At 41.1% G+C, this 23,161-nt stretch overlaps 1 protein-coding gene across 3 annotated transcripts in view; it reads left to right on the forward strand.

The window, feature by feature from the left end:
• COL24A1 (collagen type XXIV alpha 1 chain) overlaps window positions 1-23,161 on the forward strand; it is a 156,895-nt gene that overhangs the window by 51,909 nt on the left and 81,825 nt on the right. For all 3 annotated transcript variants that reach the window (XR_015950978.1, XM_035123684.3, XM_088673875.1), the window contains exons 14-22: window positions 1,688-1,732; window positions 6,428-6,481; window positions 6,588-6,632; window positions 7,079-7,132; window positions 8,421-8,474; window positions 9,370-9,423; window positions 13,595-13,648; window positions 22,061-22,114; window positions 23,058-23,102. Coding sequence is in view for 2 of the 3 variants with exons in the window: in XM_035123684.3 (XP_034979575.3) it covers window positions 1,688-1,732; window positions 6,428-6,481; window positions 6,588-6,632; window positions 7,079-7,132; window positions 8,421-8,474; window positions 9,370-9,423; window positions 13,595-13,648; window positions 22,061-22,114; window positions 23,058-23,102 (459 nt within the window). In the remaining variant the exon portion in view is untranslated. The remainder of the gene's footprint in view (window positions 1-1,687; window positions 1,733-6,427; window positions 6,482-6,587; window positions 6,633-7,078; window positions 7,133-8,420; window positions 8,475-9,369; window positions 9,424-13,594; window positions 13,649-22,060; window positions 22,115-23,057; window positions 23,103-23,161) is intronic.

Consider the following 23,161-nt stretch of genomic DNA (forward strand, 5'->3'; position numbering starts at 1 on the left):
GTTGGGGGCCAGACTATATTTTGAAAAAAAATATGAACGAATTCCTATGCCCCACAAATAACCCAGAGATGCATTTTAAATAAAAGGACACATTCTACTCTTGTAAAAACATGCTGATTCCCGGATTGTCCGCAGGCCGGATTTAGAAGGCGATTGGGCCGCATCTGCCCCTGGGCCTTAGTTTGTGGACCCCTGCCTTATACCATTTGCAAATGTGCCCACAGGCCCAAAACATTGGCAACCCTTGCTATATACTTTCCTCTGCCCCACGTGTTCTGCTATAATAGAGCAAATGCTTGTCTAAAGAATAGTTTTAGTTATAGTTGCCTTTCTACATCACCATTTTGAAAATAGGAACTGGAAATGAGGGTATACCAACTCCGTGATACGGATTTGGCCACCTGAGTTTCCACATGACAGCTGTTTAAAATGCCAATGACTGACACGAATGGAAGAAACAAAACAAAACAAACCCCTCTCTGTGGTTCTTTGTGGCTTAATAGCATGTGAGAGTGCAAATCAAGAAGTCCCTGGTTCGAATCATGCTTCAACTTTTGATGTCAGTTAATCCTTTTAGATCTCATTAAGTCCCCCTCTAAAACATGCTCCCACGTCAACCATCTGCCATATGGGACTAATACTATTGGGGTTTTTTTCTACACGGTGGTGGAAGGGTGTGTGTGGAATGCTTTGAACACTTACAGTGAATGTGAACTCTCATCATTATTTGAAAAATAATGTTGATTGTGAAGTAGGAATTATTGTAACTGTGCAACAGAATTGTCAGTCCCACTTACAGGTAAACCTCCACCACCCTCACAGATCCTTGAGTGCAGCAGTAGTCTGCATGACGATAAATAAATAAAATGGTATATTTCACACATTGAGGGCTTTTGCAATCAACAGCGAGTCCTCAGAACTGCAAATGGAAATATGTGAAGCAATAACCTTGATTCCATTGCATACTGAACAGATAAAGCAGCATATAAATGGAAAGACAGAGCAAAGCACCTTTTTTGCACAGAGTGTGGAATTTGCTGTCACAAAAATCACGTGCCCAGATGCATGAAAGGTGGGGTGTCAGAGCAATAAATGTCATGGAGACAAGGCCACAATTTTTATTTTGGGTTACAGCAACCTGGGTGGCTGTATGGCACAGGGCAGGTCCCATTCATGCAGCTCACTTGCAGTCCAAGGCCCCTTGCCCATGTGCTGGGGTCTGTCCACAGGGGGTTGCCCTGAATTTACAAGCCTACTTACAAGCATGGACCAGTCCCGGTGGGCTCCTCAGGAAACCTGTGAGCGTTGCCAAGCAGCAGACCCCTGAAGCTGGGTCTACTGTTAGAAGGTAGACTTTCTTAATCCCTTATTAAGGGGGATCCCCATTGGGGAGCTGGGAACCAACCCTCTGCTTTACATGGTAATTACACAGATTCATGGCGAATCAGCTGCTTGTGATCATGAGTGCTGTCTGTCGCCTGCAGGGTCAGAGGCAACATGCCTCTGGATGTTGTGAGCATCTTGTAGGCATCTGGCCACAGTTCTGATCCAACGGGGCTCTTACATTCTTTTCCCCTATGCAGAACTCCTATTCTGCAATCTGTGCCCTGTATTTTTCACCATCTGAACTTTTGCTTAGAAACATACACAGTTCTAATTGTTTTACGCCCATTTTTTCCCCCCAAAGGGAATTGTTGGTGGTGTCGGTCCTCCTGGATTTCCTGGACTTCGAGTGAGTAGATATGCTTCATCCTTTTTTCAAAAGTTCAATTAATTACTTATGGCCCCTGTGCCATGCATTCACAGACGTTTCTGCCAAATATTGAGGGATAGTGATTTGCACAAACCTTTATAAACAAACTTTCTGTAGTTCACTAATGTGCATGCAACTTGTACATGGCTGCCCTGATCTGTGGTTATTTTAACTTTGTCGTGATCTCATAACTGATGTGATTGAATTGTGGCAACCTGTGCTGTGACACTAGGGGCTGTGCTTGAGTGTTAGTGCTTCCTGCTGAAACCATACACAGTGGCACATTTGGCTGAATGGGAGCTGGGGCAAGACAGAAACGGAACAGAAAGCAAAAGGTTGTGGGGTGGGGGAGGTTTGCAGTAAGGATGAATGGACTTGAAATAAAGAGCAAAGTAGGTCATGCTGCAACACAAACTATGCGTGTTTATTAGAGAAGCTTTTTATTTTAATTCCGGGAAAAATACCAGTGCTTAAATGGGTTAGAGTAGAGAAAACACGGCTTGGAGATATATGCCTATATGCTATTTACTGAACAGGAAGAAGTGAACTGTAGTCTTTTAGCATGTAACTGAAAACATGAGCCACCTACACAGATGCATGGCAACGCCAATTCTCTCCAGAGGAAACATGCATCAAGCAATCAATAAGGAGGGAGGGATTGTGTTGGCATTTTGTGGCCAACCACCCCGTCCTCTGTGCCACAACCACTCAGGCAGACGCATGATAGGAGTATGTGCTTATCAGAGTGCAAGGCTATAGCACATGTGTAGCATCTGGAAGTGCTGGTTCACTGCCAAACTTATGTGCTCTGTCTCTGGCCCCCGGACAAAATTAACTGCTCTGCCATTAGAAGGAGCTTTTAAAATCCGATTCTTGATCTCAAGAGTCTTTTTGCATCTTAATGCATTTGAGAAAGACAGTATAAAGGCCCAACTGCATGTTTAGTTATGTTAAAACATGGTCTCTCGGCCAGAAACTCTTTTCGTGCACGAAATCCTTAGCCATTTCACACCAGTGGCAAAAGTAGCTGCACATTTGTTGCAAATTTGTTCATGTATGCTGTTTGGTCATTCATCCTGAAATATACGCAGCGACACAAAAATGATAGGATGTTGATTCAACTATATTGTTTTGGTTTGATTTCGTAAAACCTGCTCAGACTTTTGACAAAGCTCCTTACAAATTAAAAGTAGTCTCTTTTCTTACTTTCTAAGTAGCAAAATGAGTTCTTATGTACAGCAGCGCTTGTATCCTTTAGTCATCATGTTACATGATCTGCCTTTCAGTGCCATAATTTTGATTCTTCACAGCATTCTTTTATTTTGCTTCCTAAAACAGATTTTTTTTTAATGTGTTTTTCTTGGATGTTGCTAAGGAGCAAGTAGCACAAGTATTTCTTCCCTTCGGTGGAAACATATTCCCATTCTGTGCTTGTAGAAAGCCTTCGTTTGCATCCAAGCTCACATGTGAGTCTACTCTACAGTAGATCAACACACTGGGCCTAAGTTTTCTCTTTCTTATAGCTGGAATAGTTTCAGCTGGCTCTCAAGTCGGCGCAGGACTTTGCCATATGGATATTTCCATAACATCAACATTGGCTTGGCTGTTTCTAGACAAAAGTACATTTAGCCATTGCCAGATTAAGGCTTCCAGTTTATGGCTGAGATCCTAAGCACACTTGCTTGGAAGCAAGTCCCAGTGAAATCAGTGATGAAATCAATTCCAAGTTGTGGTTAAAATAAGGTCCCAATATTCTACTGTTTAAAAAAAGACCCAAACAAACTCCAAAAAAATCTATAACTGGAAACGAAACCAAGGTGGACTTGGCCAAAAAATACTAAGACTAATGGTATGGTGGCTGCTTTTGATTTCTAGGAATAAATGATGTGACAGAACATGTATGTACATTTAAATGAAAGGGCCAATTACACATCAGGGCAATCTAGTCCAAATGTCTGCTTCAAAACCTGAAGTAAAAAAGGCTTTTAAAAAAAGTTATCTACACTCATTTTCAGGGGAATATTTACTTACTTTACTGTTGGTTTACTTAGTCCATTTCTGTTTTGAAAAATACACAATCCATTTAAGTGGCATTCTTCCCTTTGCCTCTGCTGAGACACAACCCACTCTTCAGAGGAGTTTTGGCCTGGGTGATTACTCAGAGTTGATCTACACCAGGCATCCCCAAACTTTGGCCCTCCAGATGTTTTGGACTACAATCCCCATCATCCCTGACCACTGGTCCTGTTAGCTAGGGATCATGGGAGTTGTAGGCCAAAACATCTGGAGGGCCGCAGTTTGGGGATGCCTGATCTACACCCTCATAATAATCACAAGGTATGAGTTATTCATAAGTGACCCACTTTAAATTGTTCTAAAAGTCCTATATGTTCCCAGTGCTCCCTATGAATGTCTTGTATTTAGAAAGCTAGCCCTCCAAAACATTCAGATCTTGAACTGATGTCTGAAATCAGATATAGGAGAGCAAGCTGAGACTGAGACAAGACAGAAATGCTCTTGTTGGTAGAATGGTTGATGTAGCATAGAGATACAGCCAATTTTGGACAGGGTTGCGGTGCCCTTGAAGAATCAGGTTCATAGCCTATGAGTACCTTTAGACTTGGACTTCCCATGGGAAAACCGTATTCTGGCTCTGCTAGGAGAGCTTTGGTATAACATAAGCTTGTGTCCCAGCGGCGATTGCAGAAAGAATGCATGGCCTGGGTCACTCATCCTTTAATTTTATCAAGGCTAGTTTGCTGTTACAGGCTGTACTTGGGACTGCCTTTGAAGTGTGTTCAGAAATTTCAGCTGGTACAAAATGCTGTAGCTACACTTCAGACCAAGGCCAGTTTTTTTAAAAAATACAAAACGAAATGAAAACATTCAACTGTGGGTGGTTTTTTTTTACCAACTTCACTAACTCCATGTCATATTTTGAGCTTAGTTCAAAGTGTTTGTCATTATTTATTTATTTTGTAATTGTTTTCATTTTCTGATACACAAAAAGCAAAAATAACAACAATAAAGAGAAACTGCCAAAGCAAGATGAGGGGAAGAAAGGAAGGCTATGAGAAGAGAGGAGGGAGTGGTTTGTTGTTGTTGCTGTTTAGTCGTTTGGTCATGTCCGACTCTTCGTGACCCCATGGACCAGAGCACACCAGGCACTTCTGTCTTCCACTGCCTCCCGCAATTTGGTCAGACTCATGTTTGTAGCTTCGAGAACACTGTCCAACCATCTCATCCTCTGTCGTCCCCTTCTCCTAGTGCCCTCCATCTTTCCCAACATCAAGGTCTTTCCCAAGGATTCTTCTCTTCTCATGAGGTGGCCAAAGTATTGGAGCCTCAGCTTCAGGATCTGTCCGAGCACTCAGGGCTGATTTCCTTAAGAATGGATAGATTTGATCTTCTTGCAGTCCATGGGACTCTCAAGAGTCTCCCCCAGCACCATAATGCAAAAGCATCAATTCTTCGGCGATCGGCCTTCTTTATGGCCCAGCTCTCACTTCCATACATCACTGCTGGGAAAACCATAGCTGTAACTATACAGACCTTTGTCGGCAAGGTGATGTCTCTGCTTTTTAAGATGCTCTCTAGGTTTATTCTAAAAAATAGCATTATAGTTCCAGACAATTGTCCTTTATTGGCATATTATCCCAGAATGTTTTTTTTCATGAGAAGAAGGCTGTTCCTTTACTTTAATACATTCAGTAAATGGATGCCAAACTTTAAAAAAGTTGTCCTTCATTTTCGGATGTCGTACCAATAGTCTTATATATCCCCTGTAGCTGACTTCAATTGTCTGGCCACTATAAGCGTGGCAGCTGTGAACCAAAGGAATCAAAGTAGTTCTTTATTGGAAAACTCTGCTTCTGAATTTTCAAAAAAGGGCCATCACTGGGTCCATTGATTACGTTTGGAATGTAAGATAGGCTTATTTAATAAAGAGTTGAAAGACTGAATAATGGGGCAAGGCCACTGCATATGGGTGGATGTACCCATCCCCTCCCCCTCCTCCAGCAAACTGAGCTTGTTGTTTTAGTAATTCTGCTCAGGGCATGGAGGGATGGGTACCACCTGCAGATAACCTTATGTGCATTCTCCCAAATGCATGCTAATAGGGTGTGAAATCGGTTAACGTGACCTTCCACACTTGCGAGCAAATGAGTGGCACTTCCTGATCCTTCCTTTTTATCCCATCATTCAGCATAGACATTTCCCTATCTGGAAAGAGCAGGAAAGTTCTACCCTGGCTGTATTGTTCAGCCCTTTTCCAGTCGATCAGGCAGACAGGATATCCTTGCAATGTATTTCCTAGCTGAGGAAAAAGAACGGCAATAATTACATGCACATCTTGGATGTTTTATTGTTGTTTAATTAGCTCTCAGACAGGTTAGCATGGATGGTGTAGAAGAAAACCAGCACTCAAGCAGCAAATACACTCTATTGTCTTATGACAGAGGTGGCGAACATGTTGTTTTCCAGATGTTGTTGGACTACAACCCACATCTTCCCTGGTTATTAGCCGTGCTGACTGGGACTGATAGGATTTGTGGGCCAAATGCATATGGCGGATTCTTTGCTGGATACTCCTGTTATACAGGCTTTCTGTATGACTTAGTTCCCTTTTGAGAGTAAACACACAGAGCAGTCATGTTATTTATTGTCTTTTAGGGTGTTGTAGGACCAGCCGGACCATCTGGCGCACCTGGGATTCCTGGACCTCTGGTACAGTGTCTTGTAGCTCATACCCAAGTATTTTGCTGAAAGCCCTTTTCCGCCAAACAGTTGAACAATTGTGTTTTGTAATTTCTTTTATCTTTCTTCTGCATAGGGTCTTCCAGGGAGTATGGGGCAACCTGGATTGAAAGGTGATAAGGTGATCTAAATAGTTTCATTATCGGTGCTCTTTTAACTTTGAACCTTATCTACACCTCCTAATGTGATTCTGCAAAGAACCCTTTCTTACTTTTCTATTTTTGGGGGGTGGGGGGGAAGAAGCTGCAATAAGGTTCTGCATTTTACCCGCCGCTTTGTTTTGTACAAGCTGCTCAGGGCTAAGAATCTGTGCCAACACACACTTCCTGCTGCTGTAGCTATTATTACTGTGAATAATCTCATCAAATGCTGAGACCTGTTTTAGCCATTAGAGAGGTTCTGAAATCGTATTCATTTGTGCAACAGTGCAATGCATTTGGGCTGTGAATAACAAGCCATATTGACATATTTCTGTTGGACTTTATAAAACTTTCTATTAAAGTGTCCCTTCTCTCTCTCTCTCTCTCTCCTCCCTCTCCCATATTAATATACTAATACATTGTTTAGGGCGAACAAGGCATTTCAGGAGAGATGGGGGAGCTGGGATACCCAGGAGACAAGGTAATTCATAACAGCTCTGTTTTGACCAACTTCTATAAGTCTTAGTCTTCTTGGAAATGTGCTACACTTTAAATCGAAGCTTGTTATTGATTTGCAAATGCCTATACAGAGTGGTCTTACGTTCTAAACTGTTGTGTTTATTAATCATGGGTGGTATCCAACTAACTCATTCTCAGACTTGCTGACATCACTTCGTCTTCCTTCGGCTGCACTGACTGGTCGCATCCAATCGTGGGTGAGTTTGGGGGCATGACCCGGGGGGCAGACCAGAGGGAAGACTTCATCTCTGACTTCCCTCTGATCCTCTCCCTGGCTGTATAAGCCACCCATTCCCAGGCACTGGTCTAAATTGGTGTTTGGCATCCTTACCCACTCGGCACTCTGTGTGCAGGACTGCCCATGGGCAAGCCATGCATAAGACCTTGCTACGGATGCCTTCAATCACTGTATTCGGGGTCAGGAGCATTTTGCCTGTGGTATTTTTTGAGGCAGATTGATTCCAAAGTGTATGTTGCTGCCTTCCAGAAAACAACATCCTTGGCGGAATTCAAGATAGTGCTAAGGCTAAAATTGCATTAGTGCAAGGATTTTCCCTTGCTCAACAGAACGTTTTCCCCTTCCCCGTATGTCAGGCATCCCCAAACTGCAGCCCTCCAGATGTTTTGGCCTAAAACTCCCATGATCCCTAGCTAACAGGACCAGTGATCAGGGATGATGGGAATTGTAGTCCAAAACATCCAGAGGGCCGAAGTTTGGGGATGCCTGCCGTATATCCTCTAGATAAGCTCCCTGCAAACAAATCAGGATGATTGCTCAGTTAACAGGTTGCCTGGAAGCAACCTATGTTTCTATGACAGAATGGGGAAGGATAATCACAGGAGGGAAGCAAGACATTTTGTTTTGCTTTAAAATCTATCTAGGTGGATTGGTTTTCAAAGAAAAATGTTTTGTAGCAGTGGCAAAAAAGAAAAGAAGAAAATATAAATGTCTGTCTTTTATTCTTTTCAGCCCCCATGTAGCTTTGTAATGCAAAATATCTATGGGGACAAGCCAAATAATCTTTTTTTCCCTTTTTCTTTTTTAGCTGAGCTGCGGAATTAGGCGGTATCTGGGCAGGATTTCCCTATATTTCTATAGGAATGTTTTATCCCAAAAATGGAAGCATAACAAGTCCTCTGACAGATAGTTTATAAAACCATCTCCCTTCTATTTTTAATGGGAATGTACTGCCATAATTTTCACTTAAATCTCACTTAAATTTTCACCGTTCTTACTGTGCTTCTCAAAGGGTACAGCTGGTTTGCCAGGGCCACCAGGAATCAGAGGAAAACCAGGACCCCCGGTATGTCTTAACACTTCATTTGCACTTTGACAACTTAGTAGCACTTATTTGACAATTTGGTAATATATAAAAGGTTGCTGACCAAATCTTATCTGGCACATTGCCATACAATGCATGTTATTTATAAGAAGTAAGGAAATAAATCATTGGGCAATATATTTGGGATGTGTATGTGGTTGGGGAGCATTCAGCTTTCATAATCTGAAGTCCTGATACTGGTTATAAGTGTTTCTTAGTTCAAGCAAGCAAGGATCGTTTATAAATTTGAAGAACGTAAATGATTTTTTAAAAATTCTGACCAAATGAATAACAACAAGAAACCAGGGAGAAAGAGGAACACCTACAGAATCTGATTGGTTGAACAAAATAAGAACCCAATGGATTCAAAACCATTAACATATTTGTTTCATATAAGAGAAAGGAGGGGGGGAGATCATGTGACAGGAACTGAACTGTTTTGATTTGTTGGAATTTGATGCATCCTAGTTATATTTTCCGATATGCGTGCATTGACATTATTTTAATCACTAAATAATAAATTAGTAACCAGTACAGAGTGGAGCCATATACATTGGCAATATCTAAAACGATAATAGGGAACTTTATATTCCTTGGACTGTCTGTTGGTGAAAATATAACAAATGGTATAAATAGATAAAGGGGTTGTATCCAAGACAAGTCATACTTGATACCTTTTAATACACCTCTATTTTCGAATTAAAATTTACCAAAAACGGGAGCCATTTCACCATGAAACCTGTAAAATCAAGATAGATAGATACAAACTTTTCTTTTGATAATTGTTCAGATGTACGTTTTTGTTAAGAAATAGGAAACGTCTTATGCAGAACTCATCAGGAAAAACCTGGATTTATAATGGATGCTCTAATTTTAGGGTAAAACAGGAGATCCAGGACCCCGAGGGCCACCGGGACCTCTTGGACCTGAGGTAAGGAACTATTTAAAGAAGTAAATAATGCATCCTATTTTGCACTGAAAACTGCACAATTAGGCCAAGCTTTCACTGCTCATGCATGAAAGGTGGCTGACTTGGCTTATGATGCAGTAACTGTACTGAAGCTGAAAAGGGCTGGATTTGGTCAGTGCCTGAATGGGAGACCACTTAGGAACTTTGGATGCCCCAGAAGAAAGGAGGTGTATACATGTTATAAATAAATAGCCATTGCTGATTCTTCGTTTAATGCAGATGTTATTCAGTACCTGCTTGGAAAGCAGTATATACAGTTTGGCTCGGATCCAGTAAGCTGGGATCCTTTTCATGTTTTGCAATACATAAATATATTTAAGTTAGGAGTGTAATTGCTTAAGAGCCAATAAGTTGTTTAGAAGAAGAAAACCCTTTAAAATTGGTTTACCTGCCTTAACTAGGTGTAATATTTGGTTAATACATTGCTGTTTCCTGCGGTACAGTGGAACCTCGGTTCTCGAACGTCTCCATTGACGAACGATTCAGAACCCAAACGCCGAAAACCCGGAAGTACCATATTTTTTCCGTGTATAAGACTATATTTTTTCCTAAATTTTTGAAGTTTAAAATAAGGGGTCATCTTATACCCGGATAATGCATAGTGCATTTTCTTTATTTTGAGTCCCCCCCTGTCTTATACACGGGGATGTTTTATACACAGAAAAATACGGTAATTACTTCCATTTTTGAACATGCCTCGGAAGTTGAACAGCTTCCGCTGCATGTTTTTCCAATATTTCAATGGATTTTGCCGACCGCCCATTGATCCTTGGTTTTTGAACGTTTCAGAAGTTGAACAGTCTTTCGAACGGATTACGTTCGAAAACTGAGGTTACACTGTATTGCAGAAATACGTTCAAAAGTTCATAAATATAATCTAAGGCTCATAAATGTAATCTAATGCTTATGTTGCATGGCAAACTGCAGGGTACTTCAACAAGCATTTTCTCATGTAGCTTGTGTTCAGTGGTGGGTAATGAGGGTCAGCTGACCGAAAGCAGGGAGAGGGAGTTTAAAGACTTTATTTTTATTTTTGCTGTTAAAATGGAATTTCATGAAAACAGGAGTCTTGTTACTATTATCTCCATTGGAAAGCCATCTGATTAAAACCACTATCCTGTGTATGGAAAAAGGATTCCTTGCCAACTCCGGCAAACTGAACTTCTCTGTGTCTTCGTGGGGTTCTTCCCCCTTTGGTGGGGAAGTCCCTGCATTGCATCCCACAAACTTCTTTCAAAGCAGAATTTATTGTTTCCTCAAGGGGTTTTACTCCAGACTGCATCTGGAGTAAAGAAAACATAAGTCATTTATTTCAATAGATACTTCATTGTATCCATAAATTGTTTTGATCTGAAATTGCGCACTTAATTTTTTTCAGGACGGTCAGCCATATGGGAGTCGGCTGCCATATGTTTTGTGCACAGAGCTTGGGAATTTCAAAGGAAAAGGGGCACGTTTGATTTGACTCATGCTTTGGTGGCAGCAAAATGCATGTTTCTTACGCACGAATCACTGATCGTGCTCCCAAAAGTCTACTGTCAAGCCATGTTTCATCTCAAACTGTGACGTTTTGAGGTTCTGCAGACAATGCTGTAAGCACTGGGATATCCAATAACTTCTGTTTACTATTACTTATATTTTTTAAAAAAACCAACCTCATAACAGCTGGTAGTTAGTTATAGTTATCAGTGCTTCTGCATAATTTCCTGTAACATGAGAGTGCTTTGAATCTCTTGATTCTCAAGTGCTTTTGGCCAAGAGTATTTTAATTAATTAAGGTGCTTCGACCTATATTTTCAAAGCAAGGTTTGTTAGGTGGAAATTCTAATAGTAAGAAACACCAAGGGAACTATGGAGCAGTTATCTGAAATTAGACACATAAGAGGCGTCTGGTCACTATATATTGCATATAGCCCCATTCACTCACTTTCCAGTTTTGCTTTAGGACTTGTATATCTTTTATAAGACTCCTTCGAAACCACCATCTCATTAAAAAGAATTATCATGGTGGTGTACAATAAAATCTTTAAAATGTTGTCAAATTCTATAGTACAGAACAAGTGGCTAGCACTGAATGAAATTACGCTATGTATCCATAAAACATTATTGTCTTCTAAACCTCCTTTCAAGGCAATTGATTGTCTTTTCCTCATGGGAAACGTCACAATTTAAATTGCTGTGCACAGCCTTTTGTGTTGACAGGAAGTGTCTGTTTTACCATTCAGGACTTGTTGCCCTATTTCATGTGCTCAAACAGCCTGGTGGTGGTAAAAGGTGATCTGGGCTTTCCATGACAATATCTGCACATGACAAGGTCCCAGGGATAAGATATCCCAACCCTAACCCCCCTTTTTGGTAACAGAAATTGTAAAAGCAAGATGTCATTGTGGAACATTTAGCACATATATTATTTTCTCCATGCAGCTACAGTGACATGACTGCATAGCATGGGTGATTTTGAATATATGAACCATTACTGTACTGGAAAAATGAACTTTTCATTAATTCCAGACCTGGTCACAAGAAACACGACATGTTCCGGGGCTTTCATATTTCCAACAGAAATGTGCTAGCATTGCTTAAGTTCTGTGTTTGACATTAAGAACACCTGCAGATTTTCCTTTGCAGAGCAGCTCTAGTAAAATTAATGACATGTACAATGATGGAATATTTTAATGTTGACTTGCAGAAGTGAAAATAAAGACTCGCAGAAAGGCAATGACTGAAGTGTGAAACTAAAATTATAACAATTACACACACACACTTGGAGGCTTTAGACTTATTTTCCCTCAAACAGTAACTTCTTCTGTCCTTTTAAATGCCACGGTATGAACCACTTTTAAAATTGAGGGAAGTTTTTTAAGCATCTTGTTATGATATAAGAGGTCTGCTGTTCAAAGAAAAGCAAACATTCAGCTAGGCTAACATGTGAGCCTAAAGACCTCTTTGGATTATTTCAAGCAATGGTTTTATTTTGGTTGTTAGGCTGTGTGTGTGTGTGAAGCTTTATTTAGTTAATGGGGAAATTAGCTGACATTTGTTTAGACACAAAGCAGTTGCGTTACCATTCCTAAATTTCACTGATTCTTCTGTGGTTTGGAACTCCTAGAACGTTGAGATATTTTGTATTTATGCATAACAGCCATAGCACTGTATTAGAGCACATACTCTTGGTTTTGCTTCAGAATGTATAAATCTGTCACCTTTTACTAAAGTAATAGGGCACGTGATTTGTCTGCAGAAGTTCCTAGGTTCAATCCAAGTAGAACTAAGAAAAAAATCCATCTGAAACGTTTGTTGCCAGTCACTGCTGCTGACCCATAGAACACCAGTAGTCTCACCCAAGGTCGAAGGAGGCACCCCATGTTTCCTATAACAAACCTGTTGGTTCTGCAGAGGAAGATAGTCGATGATGACCTTGAGGTGGCTTGTGAACAAAAAAGGAAAGGGTGGAAATAACCAGGGCCTTCTTTTCAGTTGGAACTCGCCGGAACTCAGTTCCGGCACCTCTCAGGTGGGCGTCATTGCCATTCTGAGAGAACCGGGGTGTGTGTGTGTGTGTTCATGGTGAGTTCTGGCACCTCTTTTTCTAGAAAAATAGCTTTGGAGATAACTTTGTTCCTCAAAGTAGTTCCTTCCTTTTACTTGCCACAGAACTTTATGAACTACTAAAAATGCAAAATCTACAGATTCTTTGAAGGAATATTTTCATTTCTGAAATCATTATTTTCAATAGCTTTGCATATGGCTTGCATAATGTAGCAGAGCAGTTAAGCGTATAACATCGTTTTGAGTCTTTTGAGGTAGATTGGTTTCTCTCATGTAGCAAAATAGAAGAAACCATTACAATATGGGCTGGGGAACAGAATGTGAAAAGATTTGCAGAGTGACTTTTACATTTCCTAGGTATTTATGTCTAAGAGTGAATGGTTTGATATAAAGTAAGTTATTATTAGATAAATAAATAATATAATATAATAAATAAATTATTGTATTAGCTTGATCTAGAAAACGTGAAATTAGTAAAGTCTTTCTCAATTGCATCACCCACACCAACATTTTCTCTATAGACCTGTTGGATTTTAGAACTGAGTCAGCAAAATAAAAGCGTTATTTATTTCTTGGTTTCTAGGGTTTTCCAGGGGATATTGGTGCTCCTGGTTTGAATGGCCCTGAAGGCCCAAAGGTAAGCATATGTGAAGTACTGTTGTAAGCTCTTTCAGAGCGCAGGATAATATCAGTATTTCTTGCTTAGAAAAAGTGTATTATTATTTTTTTTACTTTGAAGTCCTTATCTATTTGCTTCTAATAACTTTTATACAGAGGTCGGTCTGTGAGAAATCTTTTAGATCTTGATATAGGTAAACTTGCTGCTCTTTAAAATCCAATTGTATAGTTCTCTCTCAAAAGCACAGTAGGAGAGGAAAATGGAAGAAAAATAGGCACAGCTGTTGGATCCTACCAGTTGGATGTATGAAGGAAGCAAGGGTAAAAAAAAAATAGGCAGGAGTTTGTAGGAACAGATCCTGCCTTAGTTGTTTTCACAAAAAGCCCACTTCCCTTATCAAGGGATCCCTGAAGCCAGAAGGGAGACTCCATAGACTTTCTGACGCTGTTCTAGGCATGGTCAGTGTTCAGCTTACAATTGAGACCGTTAGTCTATGACTACCTAGTCATAGGCAGGGCCAGATCTCTTAATCATTCATGGATGATGAAGACAGCAGTAAGATGAATATGCAAGGGAGCTGTAAGCCTGAATCCTAAATTCTCTGATGCAGCTATTAACATTTTCTAATCCACTGTTACCAGGAATTTTGGACTCTTAATTAAAACAGGCTGTCTAGAACGAGGGCAAGAATGTGGTTTCCCCAGCCATGATCTAGTATCCTTGCTTTGTGGCTGAATGACTAACACATTGAGTCATAAACAGACAGCACTATCAGAACTGTGACAGAGTTGGGTTCAGGTGAAAAAATGCCTTGTTCTCAGCAGCTTATTCCTGCTTCTTCTTGGATAGGCTTCAGGAACACTGGATCCAGTGGGAATAGGGAAACCAAGGTAATGCTAGTTGTATCTTGATAAAGGTCAGTTGGGGGTGACACTGGCACAGAATCCACTGAATTTTGAGGGTACTCTTCGAAGCTGCCTCAAAGGGACTTTGGATTTTCAAGTGGTTGCAATCAAATGCCCAAAGATGAACTGAACGTATGGTGTCAGCATGCATGTGACCACCTAGGCCATGGTGAAGAACAAGCTTTGCCGAAACAGTCAGCATGGATTATGCAAGGGCAAGTCCTGTCTCACGAACCCTTGAGAGTTCTTTAAGAGGTGATCTGGTTGACATAGTGATCTGGTTGACATAGTGCACATGGAGTTTCAGGTACTTCACCAAAGACACCTGAGTAAGCTTAGCAGTCATGGAGTAAGAGGACAGGTCCTCTTGTGGATCAGGAATTGCTTAAGTAGCAGGAAGCAAACTGTAGGAAGAAACGGACAGTTCTCTGAATGGAAGGATGTAGGAAGCGGAGTATCCCAAAGACTGGTGCTGTGACCTGTATTTTTTAACTTACTCATAAACGATCTAGAGTTAGGGATGAGCAGTGACATGGCCTCATTTGTTCATCATACTAAATTGTTCAGGGTCATTCAGACAAAAAGAGATTGTGAAGAGGTCCAAAAGGACCACTCTAAACTGAGTGGGCGGTCAAGTGGCAAATGCAGTTCAGTATAAACAAGTGTGTAGTGATTCATGTTGTAGCAAAAATGTACTAACTTCACTTATATGCTAATGGCATCTGAACTGGTGGTGACTTACCAGGAACAAGACTTTGGGGGTCAAAGTGGACATCTCAATGAAGATGTCAACTTAGTGTGCCACAGCTGTGAAAAATGCAAATTTCATGCTGGGGATCATTAGGAAAGGAATTGAAAATAAAACTGCCAGTATCATAATGCTGTTAGGCAAAGCGATTGGTGTGACTGCATTTGGAATACTGTGTACAGTTCTTGTCACTTCATGTCCAAACAGATACTGTAGAGCTGGAGAAGATTCAGAAAAGGGCAACCCAAATGATTAAGAGGTTGGAGCGACTCAATCCATGAGGAAAGGTTGCAGCATTTGGGATTTTTTTAAAAATTTTACACTAAAGCTCATTGATGTCCAATGAGGCGGAATGTTGGAAGATTTCATGACAGATTTTTTTTAAAAGGGACTTCTTCATGCAGTGCATAGTTAAACTATGGAACTTGCTCCCACAGAAGGCAGTGATGGCCATCAACTTGGGTGGCTTTAAAAGAGGTTTAGACAAAATCCATGGAAGAGAAGACTATCAGTGGCTGTAAGAGACGGCTGTGGTCTGCCTCCCTGGTTTGCAGTTGGATGCTTCTGAATACCATTTGCTGGAAACCTCAGGAGAGAAGAGCGCTGCTCTTGTGCTCAGGTCTTGCTTGGAGGTTTCCCGCAGGCATCTAGTTGGCGACTGTGAGAACAAGATGTTGGACTAGATGGGTCATTGGCCTGATCCAACAGGCTGGTCCTTATGACTTGTTTAGAAGTTGGCAGGTACAGCTTTAAAACATGGTTGCCATTGGTTGAAATTTTCGTATGACTTTGCCCCAAGTTTCTGCTAGAATGCCTATCAACTCTAAATACACCTTGGGTGGACTATGACTTTCTCCCAAGGCTAAGAGCTAGAAAAAGCACCTCTCCTGCAGCAACAACTTGATTGCAATCATTGTCCAAGTCCAATGACACATGTTGATATTAATGTTGATGTTATGTCAACATTTCAGCCATTTATTTGGGTACAAATATCTGCAATCGGGAAGTATGTTCACATTTCTCCCTACTAAAATATACTGTCACAACCCTCACTGCTCTAGTTTATTGCTATTCTCTCAGATCCCTGCCAAAATGTTGATTACTTAGTTGGAAACGTCAAATGTTGTTTGCTATAATAATAACTTTTACGAAGAGACTTTATGGTCTCCATAGATTTTTTTGGCTCTTATACATGGAGAGCTCAGACAGCCATCTCTAATCAGAGAAAAATTGGTGTCTTACATTTGAGATGAGCGTTAGACAAAATGGAAAAGCTTTTACACAGTCTGTAAGACCAAGAGTCGAGGCCTACATGAAACTGGAAATGTTCAGCTTTAGCACTCCCAGCTGCTTTGTGCTGACTGCGGTTTTGAGGAGTTCCCTCTCTCTTTTATTTTTGGAATAAAGCTTTGCTAAGCCTCTCTTTTCCTCATTCTTCTGTTTTTATGCTTCCACAGAAGTTAAATGTATGCTAACTGCCAAGAAAGGATTACAGAACTTTTGTGTTAACACTAGTTTAAGATATCCGTGTTTCATACTGTCTGCAAACACTAGACTGGCTTGTTCATTATTATTTTTCTATTTCTTTTTCCAAATCCCTACAGTAATCAACAAATGTAATTCCCTGGTATATTTTAATTGTATTATTATGGACCATGATCTGAACATAAAGTTCAGCTTGTAAACAACATTTTGCTTTTGACCTTGGGCTGTTGTCCTGTGATTAACATCCAAACATCGTTGGAAGTATTTTCATTTCATTAGTTTTAGAAGAACCTATTGGCGGTTGATTTTGTTATGTGTGCTTTCCCTTGAGTTGTGTTTGCTGATGATGTCTCTGGCCTCTCCATCACAAGAGCAGATGACGTAAGGATGCTAATTGGTTAGATGAATCAATTAAAAACATTTTGAATATAAAGGTGCCTCCAGAATTAACAGATTTAAGCAGATTTTATCTCAAGTGATTTTTTGATAATTAATATTAATTACTATACTTTTAAAAAAACACTGCAGATAGCAATTGCCATCTTCAAAGAGGCATTTCATCCTATGTGTACTAAAAGTGGCAATGTGTCTTCTAAGGATCAAAGTATGTGCAAATTCAGCTGCATCCTCATCACAGCTAGTTTGGCCTTGGATGACGTGACCCTCAGAACAAAGAGAGAATGTTTCCCCCCCGTCTGAAGTTTTATGCAAATTTAATAGACTGATAAATCAAATAATCGGCTCATATTGATATGATTAATGGACTACAAATTATCTATTCCCATATGAACCTGCACAATAACTTGGCTCAGGTTCTGAAGCCCTTCCTGTTGACTCCGACAAAGGTGCGCTTGGTGGGGATGTGGGAAACAGCATTTGCCATTATGGGCATCCAGTCCCATTTAACCATACACCCAAAAGCAGAGTGTGTGATGGGGCAGAGCACCAGAGTCACCCTTTCTGACGGTGGTATCTCTGCAGCCAACCTGGACCAGAATGGGCAAGGCCCATGGTGAGCTTGGGGCCACGTGGCTGTGCCAACAGCAGTACCAGATTGTTAGTTCTACTGGTGCAATTGTATGTCCCCGACCTTTGTATGTCCCGTAAAGCAGTGTTGGGAGGGAAATTTCATGACTGTGCCCACTGCATGCATTACCACTGTGTTTTCCACAAGCTGCTGAAAGGCAAGGCTGTCTTCTTTCCAATGTAAATCTGGAGAGATGGTTTTCTTTTCCACCCGAAAAGCTTTATTGTAAGAGTAAGAACCGCCTGTCCTCAGAGGAGGCTGCCACTCAGGTTTCTACATGAGTCAGCGATCTTGACATGCCTCCTGATTGAAAATGGGCAGGCCTAGAGCAGTGACTCAGGCCAACGATGCAACAACCTCTGGAGTTATGTAATTTTGTGATTGAATGATCCAAGTATGCCCACTGCAGTGGTATCTAACCTTCTAGCAGAGTTGGATTTAGAAGGGAGCAAGCCTATATCAAGTATACATTCAGATAGTAAGTGCAGGGCCTTTCATCTGTGGCCGCCTACGGGAACCTTTAATTATTTAATTCATTTATGTCTTTCAGCACACTTATTTGAGAATTAACTGCCACGCATGCTGTAAAAATGGAAATAGCTGGTAGCTTCTTTCCATTACTTTCTGGTGTTTTGTTTGGACTGCTTACATGATATTAAGAACTTCACTAATCCTGTAAGAGAAAGCTAATGGGGAAGTTACATAGCAATGTGAAGTATATATGACTCTTTGTAGACTCTCTAGATTCTTTCCTGGCATGTTTGATAAATCTCTGAAAGACCTTCACTTACTTTCTTTTTTTAGTTGAAACTCTTAGAAGGAATGGAAACTTCAGTCAATTATCCTGATAGTGTCTGGAAACACTTTTTGCAAACTGGATAAGTCATGTCTAAAGATCCCCAGTAGCAAAGAAAGTTGCTGCCCATCTGCATCACATTAATTAATTAATAGTGAAAAGTATATCGTGTTCGTTGACAGGCATACGGGAAAGAAAACCAACAGCCGTTTAGTAATATTTATATTTCCCCAGTACGTCAATGTTTGAATGTGTTTTTTGGCCCTTTCCAAGAATTTTGGATCTGGTATGTGCCATTTCTGGCCCTCTTCAAGCCATTCAGAAATTATTTTAAAATTATGCTGAATGTAGAAGCAGAGGCTGCATTGTACAAACCACAGTCTAGCAGATCTCATTGGCAATGTGGTTCATTAACTCAAAAGGGTCATGTAGGACCTGAGGATCTGTTTATCCTTTTACCTATACCTTGCATGATTGGGTTTAATGTATGTTTGCAGGATCATTTGGTCCAAGAGGAATAAACTGGCAATCCACTAGATGGGTGGTTTAGCTGGGTCAGCAGGATAAAACATAGTCCAAGACCAGGGAGTTGGCTTGAGAGTGGTTCCAAGGAGAAAGGATGAAGTGGCAACAGAGGCTGGGCAGCCAAACTCCACTAGGCTGGAAACTGGAGATGTGTTCAATTAAAAGAAGAAGTATATGCTGGCACCCATCTGTCTCAAGAGACGGTGGAGGGCGCCTCTGAGGGAGAAGTTCACACTGCTGCAGAGACTGGTAACTTGTGACTGCTGCATCCCACATTGTTTTGGTTGCGTTAGCAACGCTGAATAGACCTCTCTGGGGCGCAAGCCTGGGCAGTGTGTCTGGAGGTCTTGTGCTGCCCAGATGACAAGCCCTCTCTCTGGGCCTAGCTGATGTGGTCCAAAGGAAAGTAGAGCAATACATTTTGCACCAAATTGGCTGCAGGAGTTGCCAGAAGGAGACGCCATCCAAGTCCAACTGTCTTAGGGACTTGACTCGGGATTCTGTAGGGTTTACTCCTTAGCCTTTTCTTGAGCCTGAAGATTTCCTGCAAGGGAGTGAGTATGGATTTTCCCTCAGGGTTTACTCCCAAACCATTTCTTATGATTGAGTATAGGCACAAGGCAGCAGAGGTTTAGGATCAGAATTTTCACAGCCGTTATAACAGTGGCTGTTGTTCCCAGATAATAGCTGTTAAAATGGCATTTAGACAACTGCCCTGCCTATGAAGAGAAGGACTGTGTCTCAGTGGCAGAGCAACTGCTTTGCATGCAAAAGGACTCTGCTTCAATCTGTGGCATCTCCATGTAGGGATGGGGCTGTTCTGTGTCTGAAACTCCGGAGAGCCGCTGCCAATCAAGGTAGACAATACAGAACTTTGTGTTTCTCAGTGAACATTCCTGGTTTTTGGGGTGGTTCACACAACCTACCACAAGGGAGCAAGCAACGTGGCGAGCTAACGATTGGTTGAATTCGGTTCTAGCCTTGTAAACACTTGTTGAAATCGCACGTCTCCCTATCGTGAGAAATTTTTGGAAATGTAGCTTGATGAAGGAGGTTGTAAGCCAGTTACCATACTGAAAAATCATGTGGCAAACTGATTGTAGTAATTACTGTTAGTGATTTTAAAGTAGACTTCCCCTATGGTGAAAGCAGTTGACCACTTACTGAGTAGTAACTTAGTACTGTTATAGTTGTGCGTGTAATTATTTGAGCAGTTTTGTAACTTCTCAACCCAATCAGAAACGTGTGAGGGTGGGACTTACCTCTGAATATATCCCTGAATATTAGGGTAGCCCTGCAAAACAGTGGTGAAAGTGACGAAGCTAAACACCTGGACTCCCATCTACAGCTTGGTTGTGGTGTAATGTGAAATGGCAAAGCTGTTGCCATTTACGGTACAAGCAGTAGTGCTTCACTGGATCCAGACCTCCTCATAGTGCTGAACTTGTTCCTCAACCCTTGTTTTCTACCCTGAAGTATCCCAGAACAATATAATAATTTTCCCTGATGAAGTCACATTACAGTGGAACCTCGGTTTATGAACACCTCGGCTTACGAATTTTCAGTTTACGAACACCACGGACCCATCTGGAACGGATTAATTCACTTTCCATTACTTTCAATGGGAAAGTTCGCTTCAGTTTATGAACGCTTCAGTTTATGAACAGACTTCCAGAACCAATTGTGTTCATAAACCGAGGTACCACTGTATTGGCTATGCTATATTGTGGTGCTGGATTGTATAAAACAGCAGTTTCCAAACTGTACACAGGGGCACGCTGGTCTGCTCTGAGAGAACTGCTGATACGTTATAAGAAGAACATTAATTAAGTAATGCACCTGCAAGTACCCATCCCTGGAGGAGGAGGAGGAGGAGGAGGAGGAGGAGGAGGAGGAGGAGGAGGAGGAGGAGGAGGAGGAGGAGGAGACCTGCATTTTTGCATGATTCAGTGTTCAGGGCTTTCCTGCTTCATGTCAGCCAAAGCTGGGGCTGGCAGACGTGCCACATACCTACATTTGGTGAGAGGCATCTAACTCAGTTACTTCTAATGCATCAAAAGAGGTTTCTCCTTGTGTCTCTGTATGATTAACTGCTCCAGCATTGCCTCATTCCTATACATTTCTGCTGTAGCAGTACTTCCACGTCTCCGGCAAGTATTACTGGATTGTTCAGCAGTTTGCAGTGCACAAATGCAGCGTAATTATCCAGCTCTAGGGGAAGCTGCCTCTTGCATCTCTGCAACTCTGGACTTCTCCTTTTGATCAGGACTTATGCTCAGAGCAGTTGCTTGCAGAAAACAACCGGTGGTGGGTAATCTTAGAGCGTGGGTTGCTTGTGTATTATTTAAGTAGCATTTTAATAACTGAATGCATACTGAATAATATAGCAAAGATGATGTTATGCTTCTTAAATGAGACACACAACTGGATATTTTATGGTCGAATTATAGCTGTGAGGCCAACTTTAAATAAGTTGTGCAATGCACTCCTCTCGTTCCAGGCTGTTAGTGAATTGATACTACAGTCTTGAGGAGTTATCAATTTGATTGCTGCAGCAAAACTGTTGGAGACTCTTACCATGGAGCTATGTTTGTGTCCAAAACGCCTTTCCCAGTTTCTTTCTCACCTAAAATAGGAAAATATGGATTCATACAGATCAGTGCTATCAGCAGGAAATGGTTATCAGATTTCCCTCGCTATAACCAGTTAGTTCCCCATTGTAAGCTGCCTTGTTCTGTGCAACTGAAATGCATATGCAGATAATTGTATACATATTGTAGTTTTACTAAGAAATAAAAATGGTCACAAATGTGCTTCCTAAGGAAACGCTTAAAAGAATAAAATAGAGTGAAGTGTCTTAGCTTTTATGGCATCACTCTTTCTAGGTTGTCTAGACTTAACATGCTCATCCATTAATCTAAATATTTGTGTGTGTGTTACTTAGGGATTTCTAGGTGACAGAGGACCTCCAGGACCACCAGGCCCCAAAGGTGTTGAGGTAAGAAAGCTACATTGTTCCCTTAATTTCACACCATTTTTTCCCTTGAAATTGGACTCCATTTTCACTAACGTGGTTCCTTTTGTTTGCAAAGATATCGACCTTCTGTTTTGGCAGGTGTTGAATAGAAACTGTTACACATCACTGTGCTATTTATTTCTTTTGATTCCTTATGCACTGTTTAGATGAGCTGAATCTGGCAGCTTGCAGATATACTGAAGAATTAAGTTTCACATTCTGAAGAAGAATGATCAGGATGCCTAAATAAATTGAATGAAGTTTTTGAGTGCATACATTTTTTTTTTCTTTGTAAGGTTAGTTTTAAGAGGTATTAATGTTAAAAGATATTCCACTTGCTGTGGAGACAGCGGAGATATCGTAACATTGTGACCATCAGAAACATAGGTATAAGTAGCATCCACATAGGGTTTAATGCAGGCACCCCCAAACTGCGGCCCTCCAGATGTTTTGGCCTACAACTCCCATGATCCCTAGCTAACAGGACCAGTGGTCAGGGATGATGGGAATTGTAGTCCAAAACATCTGGAGGGCCAAAGTTTGGGGATGCCTGGTTTAATGAATATGTGTTTACCTTGAGAATTCCAGTAAATACAGCCAATCAAATACTTGGTGTGTGTGAGTGAGATAGAGATGGAGAACCAATTGCCTTCTAAATGTTGTTTGACTACAACTTCCATCAACCCTAACCATTGGCCACTCTGGCTGGGGCTGATGGGAGTTGTAGTCCAACAACATTTGGAAGGCCACAGCCTTCCCTCCTGTTTCTGGATCTATGACTGCTAGTTATAAGATTTTTTAAAAACAAACAAACACCCTCATGTTTAACTGCACACAGACCCATTTGGGTGTTTAAGAGAATTGTGCTTAAAATAAACACAGTTTTCAAGAATGGAGAAGAATGGCTAACCTGTTTCTATTTCAGGGAGAAGAAGGACTTGTTGGCCCTATCGGGGGAGCTGGACCAAGGGTAAGTAACTTCATATTTTAGAACCGCCGTAGAAGACCTGTTCGAAGTGAAATTCTCCA

This window comes from Zootoca vivipara, chromosome 7 (assembly GCF_965207765.1).
Source record: "Zootoca vivipara chromosome 7, rZooViv2.hap1.1, whole genome shotgun sequence".
Taxonomy (NCBI): domain Eukaryota; kingdom Metazoa; phylum Chordata; class Lepidosauria; order Squamata; family Lacertidae; genus Zootoca; species Zootoca vivipara.